General features: G+C 31.2%; 1 protein-coding gene across 1 annotated transcript; it reads right to left on the bottom strand.

Moving 5' to 3' along the window:
* Positions 1-2,388: 2,388 nt before the first annotated feature.
* On the bottom strand, positions 2,389-7,944 carry LOC135130913 (uncharacterized). The gene is made up of 10 exons (XM_064058415.1): positions 7,855-7,944; positions 7,617-7,808; positions 4,544-4,609; positions 3,527-3,820; positions 3,422-3,478; positions 3,305-3,367; positions 3,165-3,260; positions 3,000-3,062; positions 2,720-2,857; positions 2,389-2,500 (listed from the first exon to the last, which is right to left on the bottom strand). The coding sequence occupies exons 1-10, from the start codon at positions 7,942-7,944 to the stop codon at positions 2,417-2,419; spliced, it is 1,143 nt and encodes a 380-aa protein (XP_063914485.1). The 3' UTR covers positions 2,389-2,416.
* Between the last annotated feature and the right edge of the window lie 19,259 nt (positions 7,945-27,203).

The following is a 27,203-nucleotide window of genomic DNA, read 5'->3' as shown; positions in this document are numbered from 1 at the left end:
GTGTTTCAATATTAAATCTTCGCGTTGTAAAATGTAACCTATTTTCGCAGTCGTCAGTTACAACAGTTTTCTAATCTTTTACGGTTTTCAATACCAGAATAAAGTTAAGGCTTTATTTTGTAGATATATTGTGTAGCGAATAAATTAGTTAAAATAAATTTCATAAAAAGTCTTTGCCGGATTCAATATTTTTCACAGTAATTAGTTTATAAACACAAGATGGACAATTTTCTTATTCAAATTGTGTGATCGCATCATTTTTACTTTGCAACCGTAAACTAAGGAATTATGGGAACAGCTATTTTCAAATTTTCTTGGCGTTTCATAACCCCAAGAGTACGAAAAATTAAGTACCCGCTGCCGTCTCTCTGTTCTCTGTCATGTATCTTCTCTTCAGAATTTGATTAGATGAGTTAGTCCCGAAACTAGTGCACTGGTTGTTATAAAATATTAGACGCATTTAAAGAATATCATGTATATGGCAAAACGTTAATTTTATCTGATCATCCTACCAATAATTTGATAACGTTATCTCAAAATTTTGTAGAGCAATCTTATAAATTTTATAAAATATCGTACTATGATTCATGATCCGTCTTTATTTTTTACCTTGGACATGCAGATTTCTTAAAAAAAAAATTAAATTTTGGTATCAATATTTTACTATTTAACTTAGAAACCACATAACTAGTGCTCTGAAGTCTTTCGAGCGTTTTAAGCTTATTAAAGTCATGATACACCTTTAATAAAAATTTATGTGCATATCCCTTCCAAAAACTTAAGGTTATCTCAGAATCTTGCCGGATAAATCTTGTCTAACTACTGCATTCATACTTTTTAGAATTGTTTATACTGAATCACAAAGATTTATTTTGAAAATAGCGTTCAAAACTGTTTAGTAGGGGTAAATATATGAACTTTTCTATATGGAATGTAAAAATAATTGCAACGTTACTCAGTTTTCATAATTTTAAGAACATTAAATAACCCGTTTGCGAGACAATTCCTAGATTATTTTTCATCCGGTAGTTCTTCTGAAATATCCTTTCTAAGAATAAAAGCGTGTTCCTGCAAAACCAGTCGTTTAATACTCGCAGTACACAACCAAAATAGAAATCTACTAAATATTTGGCAAAAATAAAACGTACTGGAAGGGTTTCCTAAGAACTAAATTGTAAACTAGATATAACATCTGATTTTGAGAATCAGTGCGCATACTTTTACTTACCAAACTGAGAAAGTAAGTGTAGCACTGTTATTAAACTTTAATAACAAGATAAAAATAGAGAATCTGTAAAGCGTTCAGGAAGAAATGTATGATATGTAATAGATTACTACTATATAACATTCTTCCTTGGAGGAACCCATAAAAAGCCCTCTCTTGTGCTAGTTCTAGTACAAAGTCCTTTCTTGATTGGACGAATTTCCGGTCTTGTACAAAAACAATTTTAAAGTTGATGTACCGGTTGTCTTTCATTTTATTCAAGAGAATGTACTTTACTTATACAAGAGATCTACATTCAGTAAAAGCCAAATTTAATGAGATGAATATCTTATAATTATATTTTTAAATTATAAATTTACGTGTAGGTAATTATGGTATTTTTGAATTGAGTTAACGAGACTTCTTATTAATTTTGAACACAATATGTTTAATATATATGTGTCACATTTCAACCCATGAACTATAATTATCCACTGTCATACTCACAATGTATTTAAATAAAATATTTAAGTTCACAAACATTGAAACCCATGGACTATTTGAACGTACAGACGATATTTCGAGAAAAGCAAATCATAACTGAACAAGTGAACTATAAGAACGTTTAAAAAAAAATTTCATACATTGTCCAGCAACGTCCCTGAAGTTTAATATCTACATTCCTGAAAATTTTGTTTGGGAATATTTCATGAAAAGCAGATCAATAAAAGTAAATAAAGACATACTTGATTTTTTTCTCTGTAAAGAAGCAAAAGTAACGATGCATGAAATATTCAGGGATTTGCAATTTGTAGCAGTTAAATGAAAAAAATTATCACGCGCGGCGTGATTTCATCCTAAAAACTCATACGGTCAAGCACAAACTGCGCTGCAAGCAATAATTTGTGGTTGGGTCTAAAATTAACCTCAGGGAGCATGCTTTCTAATATATAATATGAAAATCTCTTAAATTTTACTTCTGGGAGTGAAAATAAAAACAAAAAATAATAACAGCGTCGTTAATTTGCCTATATTTTTTTTTATAAAAACGTAGTTCATAATAACGTTAGAATGACATGACTTAATAATACGATACATAAATAAACTTGATGTGTTGAACGAAGTCGGTATTAATGATTACTGTCAATAAAAAAAATAAATAATATTTACTAATTACACGACTAATAATTTAAATAATAACGGTTCTTCTACCTAGGGACTTGCAGAGGATGATGAAAAAACTGACGTAATCCCAGAAAAAATCGCCTTGAAAAGTGAAAACTTGTTGCCGCCACCCTGTAAAAACCAAACTTATTATGTAACAATCTATTATATTGTGTGATGATAGATCGATTAAGTGTTTCGACTACTAAACTAGGTTAACTACGCAAATTGAAATTGTGCTATTTCTTATTCATTAACAAAAGTGTGTCAATTAACGCAAGTACTATCAAACAATTTAATCCCTATTATGAGCTTTCACCGAATCATTGCAAAATTCGATTCAAAAATTACCCCTCCAGCATTGTCTCCTCCACTATTTCCGCTCAAACCACCAAGGTTGCCAAAAACTGAAGATAACAAACCGCCAAGAAAACCACCAGAATCCAACGGCGGTTGCGGTTTTTGAGGTTCTCCTTCTTCAGTGGGCGCCTAAAAATATACGCGTTTGAAATTTCTCCTTTTTAATGTAGTAAGTGTTTATTATACACAATTTACAAGAGAAAAGCAATGTACAGCATGTATTTAACAGTAGAGAATTGCTCAATCGATATGTGGTTACAAAAATAATTACCGGTGCGCTCAATCCCGGCAAAACTCCACCTAAAAGATTTCCTAGGAAAATTCCTGCTCCTTTCTAAAAAAAAAAAAAACATTAATTAACTAAAGTAACGGGAACTATTATTGTAGACTTCGTAATTCAACAACAATGTTAATTAAGTGATAGTCAAATTAATACCGCTCCAGGAGGACTAGCGACGCCTTTGATGAAAGCACCTAGAAGCCCTCCCAAGAAGGCTCCAAAGTTTGAACCACCTCCATCTTCCCCGGTTCCCTAAAATAAGAATTAGTATTTTTTAGACAACAACAAAAACTCACCCCAAAGAAGCTCATCAAAAGTTCGGTGAGTCCGTTAAAATCATAAGTACCATCATCGTTTTGCTGCCAAAAAATTAATTTTATAAAATTATAAAGAGCAACATTTTCGTAACTCACGGTACTTAAACTTCCCAGCAAACCAGTAATAGCTTCGACGTCCACGCTTCCATCAGGCTACAAAAAACGCATATATTTTATACTAAACCAGTTTTGCAAGCTTACTCTGCTTAAGCCACCCAAAAAAGCTGATATTAATCCGGTGATCATGTCAGGTTCCTCTTCCTCTTCTTCCTCACTTTCTTGACTCTCTTTCTGTTTATTATTGGTACCATTATTATTAACATCGATATCGACTTCATTCGATTCTTGCCTTATTGTTCTATTTGAAGTACTGTTATCACCGTCGTCCAACAATACTGGATCTAATTGATACTTTTTGTCAAGACTTATTGTTGTCAGTTCTTCCGTTGTGGTTTCATAAGGTACTGTTGTTTCATGGTCGCCATCGCCAGTTTCCTATTTTACATTGTACAAACAGGAAATATTTACATGATGGAAGAAGAGGATTCAACTTTCTAAACCTATCCGTATTATTGACACGAGAAAGAAATGGCAATCATAATAAAGTTACACAAGAATTAAGTGTGTCGTGCGGACCTCCTTGATTACAATAGAACAATTTACATATTATCAAAAACCATCTATAGAAATTAATGTTTAAGTAATATAACAATTTGTTGCAAGATTTTTTACAAACGCTCAATTAGCTCTTCACCTTTAACCTTGTAACTGCAAGAGGAAATGAATTTTACACGGTTTCGACATGTCCTTCGAATATTAGCATTAAAACGTTATTTCAAGCAGAACACTTGCAGTCGTTCTTTGTTTCGAAGTACCAACTTTTTCATCTCAAATAGGTTATTAAGGTAATAACGTCATTAGAGTCGTGTGAATAATAAATCCTTCGCAAGTGCATTTACTCGGCAAAAGTAGGTACTACAAAATAAAAATTGCGTTTATCGTGAATGGGAATAATAAAATCGAGCGTATTTTTCCATCTTACGAATTAATGATTTATGCAAAAATCGTTTTTTGTTAGGGAAGTAATTATAAATTATGAAACGTAATCTACATGTGGCGCGCATTTAAAAAATCTTGCTATAGCGTTCATTGTTAGTGTTTTGATAATAAGACCTTTCTAACTATTTACAAAGAATAATTATTCAAGTGATTACTTACAGGTTTTCTTGTTGACACGAACATGCTTGTAATATCTCTTAAAAGATCCATTCCCGCGGATGCACCCTTAAAAAAATTGTAAATTGACAGTCTGTATAATTAAATTTCAAATACAACAGTGTACATATTTTTTGTAATTATTAATGTTTGTTGTTTTTACTGATGTACAACGTAATTAATCAAACTAATGTGCTCTACTAAAATATTAGATCAAGATTATGTAGCGTTCTCGTAGAAAAGATTTTTTTTCTGTGCATTTTCGGTAAAAAAAGGTTATACAACTTATGTAATTTACTTCTGTACATGATGAAGTTTTGACAAATTTCTGACACAATTTAACAAATCGTAAACAATCGCTAAAGTGTTGTAATAGTCATTTGGCTACTATCTAATGTTTCACAACTGTAGAATACAAAAACGCTGATTTCCCGATGTCGCATATTTGTCATTTTTATATATCATCTATCATTTGTACTGTTTTTAGTTTATTGTCGATTACATCAAACAAATCATCTCCAAAATGAACTATGAAATTTATACAATAATGAATGTGAATGACCATCGTTAACCCAGATATTTGTCTATCCTGTCCAAAAAACTGGTGACGTCATCCTAACTTATCGTTAACGTAGCTGTGTTTTAACGATTTTGTTTTTATTTTGCATGTACGAGTTGTTCTGAAGAAATAAATTTTAATAATTCACTTTCACGGACTTCAGATAAAATTTATGTATTCATCCTTTGGAGAAAGTTGATTACGTCAGCCAACTCGAAAAAGTGCTAAATCAATTTTTATTGAAACATTTCCAATTAAGCCCTTATTACTTTATAAAAATTACTCCACAAAAGTCCGGTATAGCTAAACGTTTAAACACGACAAAGAATTTTCAAGCTACCTATACCGGCTGTCTGGAAAATGGCGGATTAACTCTTCAGTACGTTATATACGGGGGTTTCGGGAGTCCCAAAAAAATAATAAAAAAATTCTTTATAATGTAGATTACGAAAAAAACATGGTTTTATAAAAGGAAAATTGGCAACACTGTACACACCTAATGCGTGAATATCTCCGGCTTACTTTCTGGTTTCTTAGTAACGATGGTGACTGAAATCCATTCTTCGCTTTATATCAGGCAAACATTGTTGTCAAACGGAATTTTATCAAATTATTACAAAAACAACACAGCCATACTTTTGTGCATTCCAACTGAAATGGTAATTAAACATGGTTATGGGCGAGAAAAATATTAACTAAAAGTTTTACTACTAGTTATTCTGATAATAATGAATGAATTGTTTAGTTGTTAAACGTAGCAAAAGAACCAATTTTAAAATCATTATAACTCCACCAAAATGTGAGAAGGATTTTTTTACTATTTTTCCCAGACTCACCACTTGATTCTTAAGAGCGTAGCGGAGAGTTAATCCGCCATTTTCCAGACACCCGGTATAACAAAAATTCTTAAAAAATTAACAATACGAAAGTGACAGAATTTTGGTATTTTGTTTATAAATGAACAGTTAGTCTGGAACAAGCAATTTTTGATGAAACAATTTGTTCAAAAACATAAACAAATATAACAAACGCAGAAGTGGAAAATTGTTTAATAAAATTTTATTGACATTTGAAATGCACATTTTACTATAGCAACATAACAGGTTCCGACAATATTAAATTTTAAAATAGATATATACACAGAATACATCCTGAAGTTTAATAAATTTTGGCCTAATGAATGATTTAAATACATTTAAATGAATCTTCGAGGAGAATTTCATTGTCTCGAAATTTTCAGTGACATGAAATGAATATTTTTAAGACATTTTGTAATATAATTTTTAACACGCAATACCAAAAGTAAATGTGTCTCTAGGGGAGTTCAGTACGTTAACTATGATACATACAATGTAACACTAAACATAACGTGACAACACTACTAAAATGAGAGCAAAATTATACGAGCAAGCACTAAAGTTTTATTTCATTTTTTTTTTGTTGTTGTCGATATAAAGAAGGGAATTCCGCCTTTTCATATTCTACGAACTGTGAAAACGTAAAAGTAATTTGGTCAAACGTAGAACTAAATACTGCGGTTTCATTAATACAATTTTCTAATAAGGATGAAACTTGCACCATCAGTAACATAACGTTTAAGAAATGTATTAAGACATCCGGATCACTCGCTATATGTATATTACTCTGTCTACAAACATGTAAACTTATGTAACGTATTAAAAAAAGTACCGTTTTCTCAAGACATAAATAATTAAACATGTATTTATAATTATATCTATAGGAGTGCATACATGTAAAAAACTTGTTTATTGTTGAAATTTACACGATTAAAGCATAAGCTTTTTTTTAATTGTTGATGTAGACAGAACTTTTAAATTTCATGTTTCTTAATTTTATTTATTGTTTAGTTTATGCGTAGAACACTTCTTGATTGATTTAATGCTGTTACTTTGTGCTCATTATTATTATTTAACACTATGTTTACGTACACCTCCATGACTTGCCGAAGCGCAAAATTAATTAATTTAAAACTTAATTAAGTATGTCGCTTTTTTAATCTACTGTATTTATAATGCGTTACCTTTCATTCAAAACAGAGATTCAAGTTAAGCTGTGCAATAGTTTGGTAACCAAAGTAATTAGTAAGGAAGTTCACAGTTATTATTTATCTAGGTTAGTTTTCTTTATTACAATAACAAGAGATTATTCCATAATAAAAACATGTGAAAACTGTAAAGAGGCTGACACAAATATGGGTATCAAAGGAAACATAAAATTGTAAAAAATGCCCAGACTGAAAAACGTCACGTCATGTAAAACATATTATTATAAACATTTATTTAAATTGCTAATATGAATGCAAACAGGATAGCAAAAAGCATTCGCACAAAAAGTAAACTTATGCAGCATGAAGAAACGGTGTTCGAATGTAAATTTTCGCTAAACGTGTTAATTTTACAGTAAATGTGTGTTCATTCGTCTGATGTCTTAATTACGAGCTTTAAAAAATTAAGAAATTAAGGAAGTGAAGTTGTTGGCTGCGAAATTTCTACGTACCTCGCTTACAAAATCTAATACACCGCCAAAAGTTTTCGCTTTTTCCTTTTGGTCACTTTGGGAATTTTCCTTGTGGTTACTCTTGAAATCAATTACGTTCAAGCGGTCATCGTCGCTGCGAGTATTTTCTCCGAAAGTGGCGTAATGAAATTTGGGAAAGTCACCAATTTTGGGTAAATAGTTATCAAGTTTCTAAAATCAAAAACTAACGATTTTTTTCTCGAAGGGGCAATATTACCTCAAAGTCATTTTCTGCAGCTTTTTGCACTGTGTTGATGGGAACTGCGCCTATGTGTATTAACAAAGAAGTAAATAGTAAGATATACATCACTAAAAATGACACTACGAAACTGCGACACTAATCTACCATAAACAGCCGTAATGAACAAGTAACTGTTTCATTAAAACTTGTAAGGTTGTTTTACTGTTGCGTATTTTGAGGAGACTAAGCTAAAACTGTCATGTCAACAAATCAAAAAGAGAGTTTTTTGCAATATTGTTAAATAATGAGAGTGTTTTGTTATTACCCGTTTCCAGTCTTTAGCAACAAAATTTATTGAAAAATACGAATTCTAGTCGGTCAAGTATTTTTTCATTTTTTTCGTAACGATAACAACCAGGAACATCGTGCTGGACTTATGTACGCGTGCAGGACAATAGTATATAATTTCTGTGATTAATTACTTGATAGAATACGAAAGTGATGTAATTCGTCTATAAGGTCTAATTCAAAACACAGACGTGTAATTTTTTGAAGTAATGGTCTATGAGCTAGAGTAAGAAATTATTAAATAATGTGCCGTATACGAAGCTTGTATTCATTCGTATAAAAACCACAAATGGCATCAATAACTGCTAAAAGTTTATAATAAGTGTGAATCACAAATCAAAATTTAATAGTTTACTAAATGTAACATAATTATGTTTAATGACGGGATAAACCAATTATTACTTAAACATTCCTTTTAGATAAATATCAGACATCTGCAGAGTTTCTCAATCACATGTTAAAGTGATTAAATTTCCTAGATTACCAAATTAATAAAACAATTTTTGAAAAAATTATGTAACAAACAATTAGCTGGAAATTTGTCTGCCGCCTTCTTTTTTGTTAGATATAGATTTAGTAGCATGTCCACACAGACATTTCATCGTTAAAGGAACGTTTAGAACACCGTTATTATTTATTTTCGTTGCATAAAACGTAATGTAATGAATGAGGTATACAAGATAACAAATCCTTAATACTACTATCCACTCGTGTATTGATAAGTTGCAAAACAATTGAGGTTACTGTACGCTGCAACGGTGGAAAAAGATCTTGCTATTTTGGGTTTATTCAATATACTTAGAAAAGTAAGTAATATTATTCTTATTTTGAGTAATTTGGATTTATAACTATTCACGTAAGAAGCAAGTTTTTAGTGAGTAAATCTAACTTCTTAGCAATTCTAATTTTAACTAAATGTAACATATCGGCCTCTACGTGTGCGAATTATGCTAAAATTAATTTTTACAAATTTGATGACGTTATCTTATAAAATATATAAATAAAAATTTTTGAGAAGTACACAACCGACTTTTATTTTAATTTAGTTTTAATTATTTAGAACTCAAAAACACCTGTTTTGAACTACCCTATCTATATTAACAGTAAATTGATTATACAGAATTAACGTGTTTATCTTCGGTAATGAAATACATGCAATTTATTAGATATGCACATGCTAATCATAAATAAAGTTTTGTACCTTTAACGTCAGCTAACGCATTATCATTATGCTTACACAACTAAACTAGCGCCTAATTATGAGCGAGTTTCATACTATTGGTAAAACTATTTCATTTCATTTTATTTAACTATTTTTTACTGATGACGCAAATACCAATATCTCCGTCATAAAATTGATTACTCCATCACAAAAAACATAAATACTTCTTCAGTTTTTTCAGTATTAAATAATGAACATTTGGGCTACATTTCCGTATATAAATGTGGTATACATGAAACCACAAATTGCTAATTATGAAAATAGAAGAGATAATATAATCGAAAAAACACGCTGGATATTTGAGTCAACGCCTTAGACGTCGATGAATTAAAGAGAATGGATTCGAATAATTACATACGTATGAAAATATTGAATATTTGTGCAGATGTGACAGTTGTAAACACGCTGCATTAATCTTGTTTACGATCATCACATGAAATTTTAAGTACTGTAAAATGAACTCTTAGCATCTATAATTGGATCCTAGATGAATTGAGTATCAGAAAATTATTTTTAAATGCCTTCTTTTTTCCAAAAACAGAAACCATTTTATAAATAATTAATTTATCATATCATCATTTTTAATTAAGAACTAATAAACTTTATTAAATTTAAAATATGTACTGAAACTAAAATTATGTATATTTTATTGTATACTTTCAGATTATAGAAAGCAGTAACCTTTTACTGATTTGGTGAGTATTTTATTACCATCATAGCATTGAATATATAGAGAACGAGTTTTTGGTGATATACCAAAACATGATTTTGAATAAAACCACGAAAAATTTACAAAATGTGGAACATTTCCAAGTGTTTTCGAAAACGCAAGTCCAACAACGAGCTGCTTTGACAAGAGTTAAATCGAGCACTTTGAGGCAATTCATAACAGTTTCAAGTTATGAAAACAAAAAATTTGAATGAAACAGTGCGTAGTACGATTTGTGATTTTGATGAAACAAAATGGAGGATGATATTTTAAGGTATAAACGAAAAACTATCGTCATTTATTTTATTGGATGCTTCACTTCAAATCGGCACCCACTAGAAGTCTGAAGTTGTGCCACTTTCATACTCCCCTGTCATGAAGTAAACCTTTTTGCTGTACCACGTATTAAAATGATTGTAATTTTATTTACTACCTAGTAAGTGTGCTTTTCAATAATAAGTGTGAATACTGAAACTTCGTTATAATTTGCTGAATTTTGTGATTTTCAAGTGACTCCTGTGCCAATACTATTGACCCAAGAGAGTTGAATTTTTTCAGGAATTTAGTACTCAATTACTTATACAATAAAAAATGTAACTCTATCCCCTAAGAGTACCTTTTAAACAAATTCTATATCTCACGTAAAGAGGAAAATAACAGAACAAGACTAACGGGCCTCAAAAGATGAATGTAGAGACAACATTTCGTGAAAGTTTCACATTTTCATTTGCTCCTCAACATAACGATAACAAAGTGGACTATTTTAGAAAATTTGCATATTTTAAAATGTTTTACTTCTAAGCGAAGCGTAAGCGAAGGAAGTATTGCAATCGAGTCCGTCGGCTGACCCTCTACTTTTACGTTTTTTCGACCTTTCATAACCCCTAGAGTACGAAGAAATAAGTCTCCCGTTTCTGTTTGTCTGTCCGTCTGCCGTCCCGATTTTTATTAGACAGATAATCTTTGAGAGGACTATGCCGATAGTTCTGAGTATCATGTAGATGGTAAAACGCTCACCAAAATTTGTCTAATCATCCCCACCAATAATGTGATGACGACACTTTAAAATTTTACCTAGTAAATGTGTCACAGTTAGTAACAAGTTGCAACACCGATTTGCCCTCAAAAAGTAAGTTTGGCTGATGCCAGGTTTTAAATTGTATGAAATAACATAGTCCTACACATGTAATTTATGATTTCGTATTGAGTTTTTACCCGAAACGTCCAGATTTTTGGAAAAAAATCAAAATTATAAAACAACATTTTGATACATGATAAATGTTTAATCAAAATATATTTACATACTTATCTCCTCCAAAAAATTGATGACGTCAGCTCAAAATTTTGTCGAATAAATCCTATCTAAATTCTACAAAATATGATGATGACTCTCTACCGTAATTTATCATTCCACTCATATTTTTTAGATTTGCGTATACCTACAAGTAACCCAAAAAAATTAATGACTGCGTGAATTTATTTCAATTTATTGGTGAATTGTGTAGATAAAATACTTAGATTTATTATTGAAAGCACACTCACTAGATAGTAAAATAAATTTATAATCAGCTCAATCAGTGTTTTAGGAAAAAGTTTCACAGGAGATTATATTCTCCTGCGAAAAGGGTACAACTTCAGACTTTTAATGGATGCCGATCGAAAGTGAGGCAAACGATCATCGCACGGTTTTTGATCTTTTCTTATGGAATCGAATTGTAATTTGTAAAATAATTTTGTGACAGACTAGTGACTAGTAAATATCCAGTTGGATCTGACGTTCGTTTAATCGTATGAACTAATTTAGGACATCATAGCTCAATTTTATTGTTCTCAGCGTCTCGTTTGCTGGATCAGATTTTACATTATATTGGGCACATTATGTGGATTTATTGTAATTTTATAAAAGTGTGAAAATTATATTCCTATAATAACTTCTTTCTATATAGAATCATTTTTTATTCCCCTCCCACAGATTCATTAGAAAAATGATAAGTTATTATTCATTGTTTTCCCAGTATGCAGGGGCGTGTTCAGGAATGTCACTCAATGCACTGTCGATAAAATCGTACTTACTACATTCTCAATTTTATAATGTTACCACACAGTTATCCGAATAATGACAGCAGAATGTTAAAACTTTTTGAAAGTTGATTTACGGTAACTCATTATGTTACACATTTTTTTATCTTTGCCAGTTACTTTAATAATCTTGCTTGGAAAATTTTAGAAGTTCCTTGAAAGGATGAGTTGAGTAAACACAGTTCTTAAAAAAACTGCATTTCTCATATTGAGCGAACAAAAACTTCATTTAATAATTCTTTAAATTTCGGGAGAATATTTTTATTATAGATCAAGTTAGTACAGCTTTAGTAAAAAATTGTTTCTTTGATATTGTCTAGCTGTTGTAAATCATCATTTGAAAGTTGGTTATCCCACGCACATTTCAAATAACTATTAGTTTCAAATATTCCCAAATATACCGGATTGCTAATTCTAAACCACTTTACCTTTGCAATACCTAGCAATTTCTTATTCATCGCATGACGAATAATTAGAAAACAAGTACGTAGAAACAAAGGTTAATCACTGCTAGGAGCTGTAGTGATATTTCGTCAGAAATCAACTATACCTATACATATAAGGCTAATTAAAGATATTAATAATTTAACGTTTTTTGTCTTTACCGGTCCACACAAATATATTTTACATATATCACTGTTATTTATCATTATTGTAAAGCGAAAATACGCTAGTTTTTGTTAGCTGAATGTAGTTAATAATGCATCAAAAAATAATGCCAACTTACCTTAGGAGTAGACTCTGTTGAAAAAAATAAATAAAAACCAAGAGCTTAGACGCTTTGTAGTCTGTAAAAAGACTAACTACAATTATTGTCCAAATTCTACATACAAATTATGTGATTTTAATATACTGATAAATGACTTATTCAAATTACGCCTACAACACTAACACATGGGTGGTGGAATACAACAAGATGTAGACAGGACTCAGTTAACAAAGCGCTATTGTTATTGTGACAGTTTTAAATAATTATCAGATGTAAATTAAATTAAATGCTACAAAAACTCCATTATTTTTTACGCTTTTGTATTTCTCATCCATCATACATTTGTTCTATTCAGAGCCGGCAATCGTCGGTTTGTTTAACGGTTCACTGACAAGACAGCAGTTTGAAAGCTAAGAACTTCCAATATAATATCGTAACATCCTTTTTTCTTGAGAAATGAAAATATTGACAAGGTAATTTCACGAGTTATTTGAAATACACACAGCGACAATAAGTTCCTTTTCTAATAATTTTTTTATGCTATGGTCTCCACTAAAAAATTAAGCATTAAGAATTTTGAAAACTTCTGTGAAAAACAAACACAATTTTCTCTATTAAAATGCTATGATATAATTATTATGTTTACCAGCCAAATTCTGGTCTATTAAAAATACAGTACATACAGTCTGCAACCATATTACAATTAGTTGAAAATATTATTCGGTTCAATGAAGATTTAACTAAAAAGTTTTTCCATTAAAAAGACTGAGTCAAATTTCTACTCTGGAGACTTCCTAACATTTGCTGAGGTTTTTTTAGTTATTTATTGTTAACATATAATATATCATCGCTTCACAGTTAAAATTTAATTGGATCACGCTTGTCATGCTACTAACTACTTCATTTTCAGCCGGAACATGATCCTTAGTTTTTGGTTATTTTGACTGCATGTGATTAAAGAACATAGGTTTTTGCCAACCCTAAATAACCTCATTATTGTTCTGTCAAAGGTAATTTCATAACATTTTCTGCGGAAAACTGGGATAATCTGTTTATATATCCTTATAAAAAAAACTGAAGTTTCATTCAAGAAATTTCTGTGGCCTAAGAATAGTAATTTTTTATAGTGAATGGCATATTTTAAGCTACAACTCAAACAAAAATTTATCCTTCGCTCTAAGCGATGCTCATTTTATTATAGTATCCCCAAGTGAATTTATGTCGTATGGCAGAAATAAATTTTCAAACTCTTTTGAAAAAACTGAATATTATGATAGTGTACCAAATGATTTGTAGTTTAAATATTTGAAAAATTGGCACGTTGTCATATAAATAAATTTATATTAAATGTATTGAAAGACAATACATATTTAGCAACCAAATTTAAATTAAAAGGAAGCGACATTTGTCGTTAGTTCTCAGCAAACTAATCTTAATGTCCGTTGAAATTGAATTTTCGTAAAGTTTGTCCAGAATTATAAGAATTTTATGGACTCCCAACGTTAATCCGTTTTACAGCCCAGGCGTCAATTGTATTGTACAGCTGAAGAGCGGGGCGAACTCAGGTACAGAAAACATCGGCTTTGCCCTGACAGGCCCTTTACCTGTACAATAGAATTGACGCCTGGGCTGTAAAACGGATTAACGTTGGGAGTCCATAAAATTCTTATAATTCTGGACAAACTTTACAAATGAAGATTAATTCAGAGTGTTTTTTCAGCTTTGTAAGAACACCCCTTCGTTTGTATTTTTTTGTAAAAATATTTTATCTTCATGTTTTTTACAACAAAAAAATAGAGACTATTCTTTTTAATAGAATGCATTAATAAGAAAGTAAAAGAAATGTAGCTTTATGCAGCACGAAATCTTATGTAATTCTACGAGTAGCGCTTTTATACCCAGTCGCAATGCACATTCAAATTTATAATTAGAGAAACATTTGTAAAACTGAAATATTCTCAACGAGCGCCATTCACTATAGATGGCGCTTTAGCTTATGCCAATAATTTTAAGAGATTTTTTGACTACCTGTAATTTTCCAGTTATTTTCCTTTCATAGTTGATGTGGAGTTAATTAACATTCTTTGTCACGAACAGATGAGAGTATTTTGTGTTAATTTTGAGTAGCGACCTATCTAACCGTTCACTAAATTAGTAATTCATAATTTCACAAATTAAAAATGATGTGATATTATTCGTTTGCTTTAAAATTCAGATAGTTAGGTTCTGAAAGTCTTGTTATTTTAATAATTAATAATTATGGCTTCAATTAAATTGAATGAATACATAAATATAATAAATGCTCTCACATCTTCAGTACTTTAATTTGGAACAATTTGGAAATGTTTCTAAATTAATTTATACTTAATGAATATCATAAAAGTAAAAGATTTCACAATGAGTGAAACAGTGATAATTTTTGATCATTTAAACAACTGTGTTTTATAATTGATTTAATGCTCGTCCATCATATCTGTACTCTGTTGTTGACTTCCAAAAAATGCAACCAGGTCATAAAGTTAAACTGAATTATGTCACTTTACAGTGCAGTTATTTAGATTTACATTGCAATTCAACCAACCTGATAGTAACTACACAAATGGCAATATTAATATGTGTGTTGACATCTTTGTGTTTATATTTTATACTCGAACTCATTCTGAACTAATCAAATCTGTTATGTTTGTATTTAACAAATGTTGCATATTGATTTGCGTGTATATTTTAAGCGTTTCTTTTAAGCTTTTCCAAATAGTGGATGACATCATTGCAAATTATAAATTAACATAACTAAATTTATTGGTGCAATAACTTTGGGATAAACTTGGTTTCGTCGTTTAGTAGAAAAATAAATGAAATCTTTTTGTGAGTAGCCTTTTCTGATGTTTTCTTTCCACATATTTCACTACACTACACCAGGTTAAGGTCATTTGACATAGGCCAGTTTTGTAAACTCATTAAAGTTGACATTTTTATAAAAAATGTTGAAATATATTCACAGTTACGTCAAACTTGCAATTTTCACGATAATTGTAGTAAAACTGAAAAAATGAATAAGCAAAACGTTATTCAAAAAGTGTTTTTTTACGCTTCGGAGAGATTTTGAACATAAACAGTGTTTGCGGATGCTGTTGTGAAGAATTTTCTGATCAAATAATTACTCAGCCAGACCTCACATATAGATAATAAACATAAACAGTTTCCAATATAATTTTAAGGTCACCTATCTAGAAACTAAGGATATAAATTTAAAAAATATATAAGAACTTAAGTTAATTTGATTAATAAATTATATGCATCTAAAAGTCATGTTGATTTATGTATGTTATGCCATCCTTTACCCTTACCAATAACCTGGACACAGTGTAATAAACAAACTGAAGAAGTAAAACGAAATGTCAAAAGCTGCATATCATCAATCAAATAATTTACACAATTAAATTAATAAGACAAAATTGCGTCAAAATTTAACGAACGTCAATTAGATAACAACCTAATAATAATAAGACAATGTCCGCAACCGGTTTAATGATGTTGCAATTTCACTCTCATTTTTACATCGAGACAGCATCCTTGTGTAGGTTATTGGACTCGTCGAGTCAAGTCAAAATTTCCAACTGGTTCATCGAACGGTGATTTAATGCAGTTTTCACTGTTCCTTATGGGGCAAAACAAAAATAAAATAAGTGCACAACATAAAATTGCACCGAAATCACGTTCACTAAAGGAAATAACACAACCTACAACTCCGTGATCTCATTTAAATATCTCGTGTTGCTGAATTTTTCTCGTTATTCTTAGTGCATGACAAAATCTGCAAGGCCAAAATCCTAATTCGTCAATTGCGGTTGTTTCAGATCACTAGATACAATGCATTGCTTTTTTTCCCTTTTTTTTTTTTTCTGTAACTCCCACGATACGGCTTAACCTTCACTTGTTACAGTTACCACAATCGTGCAGCTTATTTGTCTAACAATTATTCATATTTTCTTGTAAAATCATAATTTAACACTTTCAGCTCAGCCAAGGTAAGCAAGTGGTGTGCATTTTTCTGCGTAAATGTCCCAGATCTGAACGTAACACATAAAAGGCACATTTCGTAAGCTTGATAATTTTTCTTTATGGTAATTTAGAAAGTCTAATGTAATTAAATTTTCAAATGGTGTTCGCGCTGATGGGCGATAGCGGTGAATTACTCGTTTCAAACTTCTTGGAATGGAGTATAGGCAACCTGCCAGGCGCTGGAGCTTTCACGTTGTCGACTTCTTCAGTTAATTTACCGTTTATCATTCACTTTATTCTTACGTAACAGCTTCGGAAAATTACATCCTTGATCTCATACGAAGCAATTAACCACGTTGACGCAAATTACTTTCTGCAGTTGCCTAATTGCGATTATTTCTATATTTACCAACAATCGAGAAAATTCAATTATGATGATGGATCGATCGAACAGGTCCTATTAAAATTACTGATGATGACAGACGGTTAGTGATTGATTTGAAAAGGCGTTACAAATAGCATTACGCATCGTTTTCTTCTAATGAAAACGTGGTAGAAAACTTGTTCGAGTAGTGACCTAGATTAGACCAATTTCAAGCGTGTCGTCTCGTGTCGTAGAAATGCCGTTTTTCTGTATTTTCAAAATTTCTCCACTTAAATTTTTGACATTGACTACCTACTTTCGTTTTAACCAGAGTGACATTTGTGCGTTTTTTTTTCCGTAAACAATTTTGTAGTCATATTATGTGTAATTTCTACCGCCGCAATTATAACCGTAAATATAATTGTTGCCGTAAATAATGGGCAGAGTTAATTTCTAAAAATGGGTTGCGAGTTACTTTAGAGTGACATTCTGATGCGCATTTTTTGTTGTCAGATTAAAAATGAGATAATGTCAGTATAATTTTGATAAATGGTGGCTACACGTAATTACAAATTGGTTAAGTACACATTGTTTTGACAGCTAATTTTTAATAAATAGACGAACTACAACGTCGAATTTACTTTTTGTTTGCTTCAAGTAATTTTAACTTAAATGTTCTAATTTAGACCTTTTTACTACCCAAGAGTAAGCTTGTAATAATGTCATTTTAACAAATGTGTAATTTCTCAATTTCTCAACGTTTGACAGGTTATAAATAAGAAAATGTTGATTTCCCGTTTCCGTCCCCCTGTCTGTCGTCGTACCTTTCCTCACTCCCTCTCACTCCTTCTCTCTCCCTCTATTTTACTAAGTAGAAATTTCCTTGCATTTCAGCATCTTATCTGCGATCTATGATTCAATATTGTTGTCTAAAGTCAATAGACTTTTCGCATACGAGTTTCCTTCAAAAACATTGCTGACGTCGTCTCAAAATTTTGTTAACTGAAAACTCACTTTAGATGTGCAGAGTTGTATCTGTCTTCAATTTTATACACATGGATTTTTGTACAAAAATACACTAATTATTGTAGAAAATGCACAACGAACTCCATTGAAACTTTAGTGACACACTGGGACATATGCGTAAACTTTAGTAAATAATATTTTTAGTTTAAAGCCAAGAGAAGTAGTTCATCATTTTTTATTAATGTAATAATGATTAGTTCTTTCATTACCGGCTGAGCATATCTTTTTCTCTATTTACAACACCTTTTCCTCTGATCGCATCTACAATTAAGGTAGGTAAATTAATTATTCATGATTACGTAAATATTGACCTCTAATTCTGATTATTTTTGTGGAACTTCGACTTCCTGTAAATTTAGTAGAAACTAACTACACTAGGTACCTACAATCACAAAGATCAGAATTAATATCTAGTTCTTTAGTTTATACAGGCTCGATCAATTACATAGCTAATATTCAATTTTTATTAAAAGAAATTTTGTAAAAATTTAAATGCAACCATTGGTAAATTGTTTATACCATTGGTACTTGGGTCTCATCCAACATATTCAGCTTTTACGAAAAATTATAAAATTTAATTTTGTGAATTTTATTTTTGTGAGAATCCCTATAAGTTGAAATAAATATTTGTTTGTAATATTAAAGTGAATGCAAAGGAGCGTAATACGCGTATGTTTCAAATGAAGTTTTTCCTTTACAAAATTTTGTGATGACGTTATCAACATTTTTGCTAGGACACGTATATCAATTTGAATAGGTGCACCGTAATACTAGTAATAACAATATTGTATTCCCAAATTTTTGGGAAAATGGAGTGAGACGTTCCTGATTTAATCAATAAAATAAATTGACTCATTCTTTTTATTGAATCACTTGCATAACCAATTCTAAAAAAATATAATTGCAATGATAAATAATAAGTATAGATTCATCAAATCGTCATATTTTGGACATTTTCGATAGGATTTATTCGGCAAATTTTAAGATGACGTCATCAATTTTGGGGAGGATAAACAAATATGTTTTGATTAAAAATTTACCACGCTTACGATATCTTTAAAACGTCTGCGAGATTTCAAAGTATTCGGTTTTGCAAATTCAAAAATTAAATTGCAAAATTTTGCTATAAAATTTTGATTTTTTTACTAAAATTCTGGATGTCTCGGGTAAAAACTCAAAACGGATAGATAAACTACACTTGTAGGAGTATGTTGGGTATGTTATTTATACAATTTAAAACCCATTTACTATGTACAGTTTTGAGGTGACGTCATCATATTGCTGGTGGGAATGAAGAAATAAAGTTTGGTCACCAGTTTACCATGTGCATGATATTCATAATACACATAGTAGTTTCGGAGATTATCTGTTTAACAAAAATCGACACAGACAGCGGACAGATACACAGGCAGACAGACAGACAGACAGACAGAAACGGGAGACCTATTTTTTTTATAGATCGAAAAACTTTGGAAGTATCCAGTCGTCCGATGGGTGATGATGTAATACAGAGTTAAGTATGTGTTAATATAAATTTGTCATATGGTGAAAATACCTTACTATACGAAACACATGTTGAGTCATCCAGTCATCACTCATCAGTCATCACAATCTATCACTTAGGCTTTGACCAGTGATGTCTGATGTATCATGTGTGTTCTGGAAAAGTGTGAAAATATTCATAAACGGCAAAATAATGAAATGACACACTTGTTAGATTAAACCATGAAGGATTCACAAAACAGGATGATGAATGAAGGACTGCCGGTATGACCAGTTAATTTTGATCGTCTTAAATTCTCAAGGGGATCTGCCCAAATGTTCTTATGTCTGTTACGAAGTTTTATTTAAGTATTTCCACGCGAATCCGTCTTTCAAATTCGACTAGACTAAATCATGTAAAAGCTTTTAAAATGTAATTAAATTATCATTTTACTACGCCTAATTCGAAATGCGAACCTACTTCAAGACCTTGTGGAGTCTAGCACGGGAGAGTAAAAAGAAGATATAAATTAACTAACACAATAAACGCTGAAACACTTTTTATAAACACCGAGAGAAAAGAATAAACTAATTATTGCGGCTGAGTATACGAAAAAATTAAAAACTATTCACCCGTCTTTAAACAAAATGTAAATTTGTTTGCACCTATCTCCCCCGCTGTGCATCTGCGTCTTGGAAACGACGCGACGGTTTCATTGTAAATAACTACACATTTTTTATTATTTTTTTGTAAGGTTTTTATGTCAGATACTACTGTTTAGTCAAGTAGCATTAAATCTTTTAATAGGAAACACACACTCACCTTTAAATTACATTTATTTAAAGTGACTTAAAAAAAATGCATTGTTTTTTTTAAGAAAACATTGCGCATATTTTAATCAAATTCTTTTCATTCAATGAAACCGTCTAAGATGTTTTTAGTGTCCCACAAAATTGTTTTCAAAATTCAAATTAGGTCATCTGCAAAACGGTTACTACGAAAATTTCAATTTTCCACAACAAAGCGTGTACTAACCGTTACTCTTATTAAAAGATCAACGTCTTTTGTTGAAAATTTAATATATTTGTAAACTGTGTTAATACTAATGAAAAGTTGTCATACAAAATATTACCTAAAGCAAGAAAAGCGAGGAACCGAGATCTATAATAGTCAACACAAGAAAAAACCACTTGGCAGTTGACCTTCGTAAATGCCCACAATGTGACTATGGATTTTCAGTTGTAATTTTATTTTTAGTAATAAATTGTAGTAACTGTTCTGTCCATATTCTGTCATTTGATATTCTGACATATTAAATCACGTTAATGTGATTAGCACTGTCAAGGTCGTTTGCAAGAACGCAAAAGAAAAGATGTTATGTGCTAACTAACTGCTCAATCCTAACTTACGATGATTATCAGCAATTATGAATTACGATTAATCAACCCAGACTGTAACGAGGAAATAATTCATGTCTGTGGAATCTTAAAATTCAAATAACTTTGAAGACAATTAGCAGACTGACAACCTAATAAAGGTGAAATTACTGGTATTTCGTTACAACATAATTTTTTCCTGTTTTTTTTTTTTATAAAACGGTAAAATAACTTTGTTGGGGCTGATTTTGTGCCCGGTTTGATCATAATCACGAATTATATAAAAGCATCTTTCGTTCATTCTCATCGTTTTCGGTCGAAACAAAAAATACGGATTTAATTATCTTCGAAATTCTTACCGTGTTCTCCACTTTTCAAAGAAGTTAGATTAACGGCTTTATGAAGATATTAACATTAATAAAAATATTCACCTTAAAGCAATTTAACTTTTGAACTAGTTTGTACGACCAGACTTTTGAAAAATTAATTGCTAAACTTTTTATAAACTTCCATTATTTATTCCTGAGGTAGTACAAAATATTTAAGTATATAATTTTAATAACAATAAAAAAATATGCTTCAGTACTTTGTTTCAAGTATATGCTGTTATATGGGTGTACGTATAAACCAATACTTTTTCACACATAAGGTTTGATAATAGTTATTTACGTACCACGGATGAAAAAGTGCCTATTATAGACCACTCTGCAGTTAAATGGCCGAGGTGTAGCCGAGGCCAGCAAGCAAGCGAATCTTCAATAGGCAGTTTTTGCGGATGTGTATATTACATTTTTCCGTCCACCTCTAACAAAAAAGGCATTCGACGTACTTACTTTATCACGAAAAATGACATTTTTTGAACAGTTAACATTTTTCGTTCGTAAACCTTTTTCGTCCGCAAAACTTTTTCGTCCGCCAACATTCTTCCGCTCTGGATAGAGTACGGTGCGTGATCGGTGTTTGCATTATTTTAGCATGTACCATTGACATAAATATTTTAATTATCATTTTGAATATCATAATTAAAAGAAAGAGTTGTTGCACTTTTAATTTGCTAGAATCGCGAAGGTCGAATGTAATATGCACCTCGGCAAAAAAAACTGCCTATTATAGCCTCCGCGATCAAACTGCAGACTCGTCTATAAAAGGTACTTTTTCGTCTTTCATAGACAAATAACTATTACCCTCTATAATTAATAAAAACAAACTATGTTTTCAGCTTCAATGCTCACCTTTTAAAGTAAATCTGAATTTTGGCTGTTGAAGAATGTACAACTTTTCATTCGTTGAGGTCGATTCGTCGCTTTTTTTACTAGTCTATAGAGCTACAAATGATATATCTTCTTCTTTTAACAATTTTTTACCTATATTTTTAATTGCCTTTCACTTTAAATTCACTTATCTTCTCTTCAGTTTTTCCTCGTTTAAGGTTTGCTCGAACGTATAATCAGAGGTTTTCACCAATTAGAGTCGTCGATAGATGTTACAAAGTATTGATATTCAAGATACTGTAGACATTGTTACGTTTTTATCTACTCATCAATTGTTGTATCTAATGTAGCTTAAAGATTTATGTGCTGCCTTTTAACAGATTGAGACTGCGAAACTTATAAATCAATCATAATACTTATTTGTCACTTACGAAATGTAGGAATAAAGACTATCTTATTTGATGTCGTTCTTCACTCTATTCGTGAATGTAAGAATTCGTCGGAAAAAATTACATAATTCGTTATTGCAGATGGCGGGTTGGAATTCATTCGAAATTGAAAACTTAGAATTTTAGGAATTTATATATGAGACAGATAAATTTATTGTGTTTGACAAACTCTCATTATTAAGTTATTTATTAATGGTTTTCAGTTCGCGAAACAATTTTAGCAAAACTTACAATACCAGCCTAATATTACAGCTTGCAAATTTACGCAATAGTTGACGACGGATTATATACGGAGAATAATTTAACACTTATTAAAATATTTGTGGCTGGAAATAATGTTGTTACGGAAGTTTCATCAAATTTATCTTGACGAAATTTCAGAGCGATTCATTTAGTATTCGCATACGTTTATTTCTGGATTTACTAAACGAATAACATTTGTGGAACATCACGCATAAATGATTCAAAAATCTGCGCGTACTCTATGCAAAGGATAATAATTATAACGAGATTTTCCCAAATTGATTATCAGTTTTTCTTTTCGGATTGAATGCTATATACTATATACACTCACCTGTACGAAAAACTGACCACCCAATATTTTTGTGTCTACAGTACTTCGTCGTTTTTACTATGCTTATTTTTGATGTTGTTTCTTGACCAGCATGTCAATTAAATGAGCTTTGAAATGTGTTTTTAGAAGAAGGGAAAAATATCCAACAAGAATAAATAGACAATGTAACTAGTGGAAGTCCCTCCAGAATGGCAGCAGTTTTAACAGACTCGTGGCGAAAATACCCGTTCTGAGGTCCTTAGACGGTGTGTTAATGATCATTATTTTTGCTATTTTTTGGAGACTTATTTTTTTCAGCTTTGATTGCAGAATTTTTATCATTTTCTATTAAAATATAAAAATATTACAGTAGACCTTCCATAACATCAAAGTATTGCAGCCGAAATCGTACTTTATTTTGCACATTTTCGGATCTTTTTCTAAAAATAATAATAATAATAATAATAATTTAACATATCTGGTATAAATTCTTTTCTTATTATTAATTCGTAAACAATTTAGCAAAAAATAAGTATATTAGAATATGAAGTCGGGTATATTTAATGATAAAGGAATTTATCAATAAAATTTTCAAAATGACTTCCATTAGGTTTTAAACGTAGTTTCACCCCAGTAAATATTTTCCACTCAACTTAAACTTTGATTTTCTCTCCTAATTCGATATTCAATCTTTCGCATTTGTAAAAGTTGCAAGATATGGAAATTTTGCGGGTCATTGAATATTGAGACTACGAATTCCTGTCCTCTAATTTAAATAATACTCGATGACTCACAAGACCGTCGAATCTCTAAAAAAGATGTACTTCTAATCGAAGAACTAGCAACCGATTTACTTTATACCGGTTTTACGAAATTGAACTCAGTATTAGCTTAAACTTTTCTATACAAAATTTTGTCCAAAACTCTATTGATCAAGAATTAAAAATGGAAATACATGGACTACCAAAAACCCCTCCTCGCCTATGTGTAATTAGTAATTTAATTACTAATTAATACCTATTTTTTCCGATGCAACAAAAACCATCCGCGCTTCACAAAACGCACGTTTGTATCAGGTAATAAGGTCGTCGTTCATATGTGTTCAAGAAAAAAGCAATGATAACTACAAGAAAACTGAATCTATTCCCCAAAGGGCTCATTTATTAACAACAAAATAAATACATGTTGATCAGTAGTACTGTGTGTTGGCACAATAAAAATATAAAATATCGGGTGGTGGATGGAATTACACAAGTTTTTGCAAACTTAACAGTCGACAAATGGTTTCACTTCAACGATAGCGATAAATAAACAAATATGTAGATGACTGCAATACTACATAAATATTGCTCAAAATGCCGCCCTTCTTGAATTCGCCAGGCCATTGAAGTCTGTATTCTCTCACTCATAGCCAGATTTTGACGAATTGTTTCAGCCCCAGCAATTAGTTCTTCCACTGAATTTACGTGGGTCGCGTAGACTAACATATGTCTCCACAAAAAAAAAAATCACAGGGAGTTAAGTCCGAGGAACGAGGAGACCACACCACCACTGGCCTACCAGTACACTTGCTTTCAAAATGGCATAAATAACATAAGCTTCTAGTGCTTGCACACATTCAAGGTGGCATAGGTGCAATCCTTGTTCCTGACGGGTCCTTCGTATAATAAAGGTCGAAATACCCACACAAAATGCCAATTGACGAATGGTTAATATTGTGTTCTTCGGCAACAACATCCAAAATTTAGGGTTCCAGCTCCAGTACTCGATCTACCCCGATGGCTACAATTGTGATGGAGGGTCTGAAATTTTCCGAAATCACGGGAAAGTGTTAAAACTACTGCAGTAAACTTGTGTCCATCTGGAAGGCGTCGGGTTAAGAAACCGATACTGTACAGACATCTCGCCTCCTAGACGTTGTTCAAAGCTTCAGCGTACACAAGTATCATATCCTACGTTGGTATAGACCATTGTACCACCTTTTCCACTGGGATAACTACCAGAACACGCTTGTAATCAAATCACAACGCAATCAGTCGTTTTTGGCGCAAAAACTGACCGACTCGTTAGAACGAAGGGGGGGAAAATGCCAAAAAATAGGTTTTAGATGAAATTTTATATAGCAAAGTGTCATATGTTGATGAGTTATTCTACCAGTTATATTGTTTGCATTCAATTCCATAACAAACTGTATATTTCAGGACTCATGAAAATTAGTGGACGAAGTGTTGTATAGTGAATAAACAATGTCTATTTTGGCAACTTCTGATACCGGCCGAAATAAGCAACCCTTAATTCCCAAAGAGGTAAAAAAAATAACAATTTGTATGAACTAACAGGTCTGTCATTTAAAGATGAGTAAATTGGTCTGATCAATGAGTCTGAAAGCTAAAACAAAATTCAAAATTCAGAAACCTTTGTAAATATGGAGTTGCTTATTTCAACCAGTATCAGTTGCCAGAATGGGGTATACCTTCTGTAGGTATACAGGACTTCATCGACTGATTTTCATGAGAACCTGCTAAAATATATAAAGTAAATGAGTCGCTAATTCTTAGGCTATTCGATTAGAATAAACCACCGCTATTTATAAGGGCACTTATTCAAGGATTTATAAATAAATCTAAATCATAAATAGGCCAGTGCCGATAATTTTTGAGACCAAAAAAATTTAGAACAGGATGATACCCATTGTAAAAGGAAGAAAATATAACAAAAATAAAAGGAAAAATAATTTACGAGCGATCTGAGGTCGGGAAGTCGACGGGGGTGAGCTTCTAAGGGTAGAAAACGGTTTATCACGATTTCCGAAAAAACTACAAGTCCTATCGAAAAAAGGTAAATAGCAAAGTTGTAGGTAAAAAAAAGATCCACAACTTTTTCACGAAATTTGGTGAAAACTTACCTTTTTATGTCCCAAACTCATTGTAATTTTTTTTATTCTAAATATTTATTTTTTTCCCTTATTTTGATTTAATATCAAAAAAGCACCCTAAATTTCAATGAAAAATTCTCACGTCAAAATATCTGCTTTTTAAAAAATCGGTGTGCTGTTTGTTTGTTGAAATCTCTACTTTCTGATGGTGTAAAAAAATGTACATTACTATGGCAAATTTTCAAAGGAAATGCAAAAAAACGAAAAAACTCGAATTCGAAAAATTTTTTTTTAATCATGATGTAAAATTTTCTGTTTTAAATACATAATCTTGTTATTTATATCACTTATCCATTACTTTTTGTCTCTTTGATGGCATTTCTTCATCGTTAGATTCGTCAAATCTTCCCGATTCTACTAGATCTTCGAAACCTTCAAAGCATCATCGTCTTCGTCACCAATATTTTTTCCAGTCTGCATTAGTTCTTCATCCACAATTTCATCTGAATCATTAATATCCTCGTAGGTTTTCTTTTCAACATTGGAACATTTTTCAGAACCATGACAATTTGCGCATAAATTTGTGCATTTTAGACCATGTTTTCGGCAGCCACATTTTAGGTTGTTACATCCAGTTTCACAAAACTGTATACGTATATTAATTAAAGGTACTGGAGATGTGTTTAATGTTTTCTTATTTCCTTATTTTAATAGTCATAGTTACAATAAAATAAGGGTATTTGAATTAATACTGAATAGATATAACAATCAACCTGAACCACGCCGTAAAAACAAATAATCATATGCTTAACTTAATGTGAAGTATTTCTTTTACAAGCAAGTGACAACAAATCAATTTAAAATGGAGCTGTATAAAATTGTAGAACTGCGAACGAACATTTTAAATGATGTGTTCATTATTCGTTTGATACAAAGACTGTTATGTGTACTTTCATTTAACATTATGAAAATATTATTT

This window comes from Zophobas morio, unplaced genomic scaffold (genome assembly GCF_036711695.1).
Source record: "Zophobas morio isolate AGI-343-1 ecotype UQ-CSIRO unplaced genomic scaffold, CSIRO_AGI_Zmor_V1 ptg000002l, whole genome shotgun sequence".
NCBI classification, from domain to species: domain Eukaryota; kingdom Metazoa; phylum Arthropoda; class Insecta; order Coleoptera; family Tenebrionidae; genus Zophobas; species Zophobas morio.
Note: the sequence above shows the minus strand (reverse complement) of the source record. Positions and strands in the feature narration are given on the sequence as shown.

Bases quoted from the DNA above. Each gene is read 5' to 3' on its own strand.
- LOC135130913 (XM_064058415.1), bottom strand. From the start codon at position 7,944: ATGTATATCTTACTATTTACTTCTTTGTTAATACACATAGGCGCAGTT. The intron at 4,610-7,616 runs GTACGTAGAAAT...AATTTTTTTAAG, and splicing joins TATTAGATTTTGTAAGCGAG to GGTGCATCCGCGGGAATGGA. The intron at 3,063-3,164 runs GTATTAATTTGA...TTTTTTTTTTAG, and splicing joins TCGCTAGTCCTCCTGGAGCG to AAAGGAGCAGGAATTTTCCT.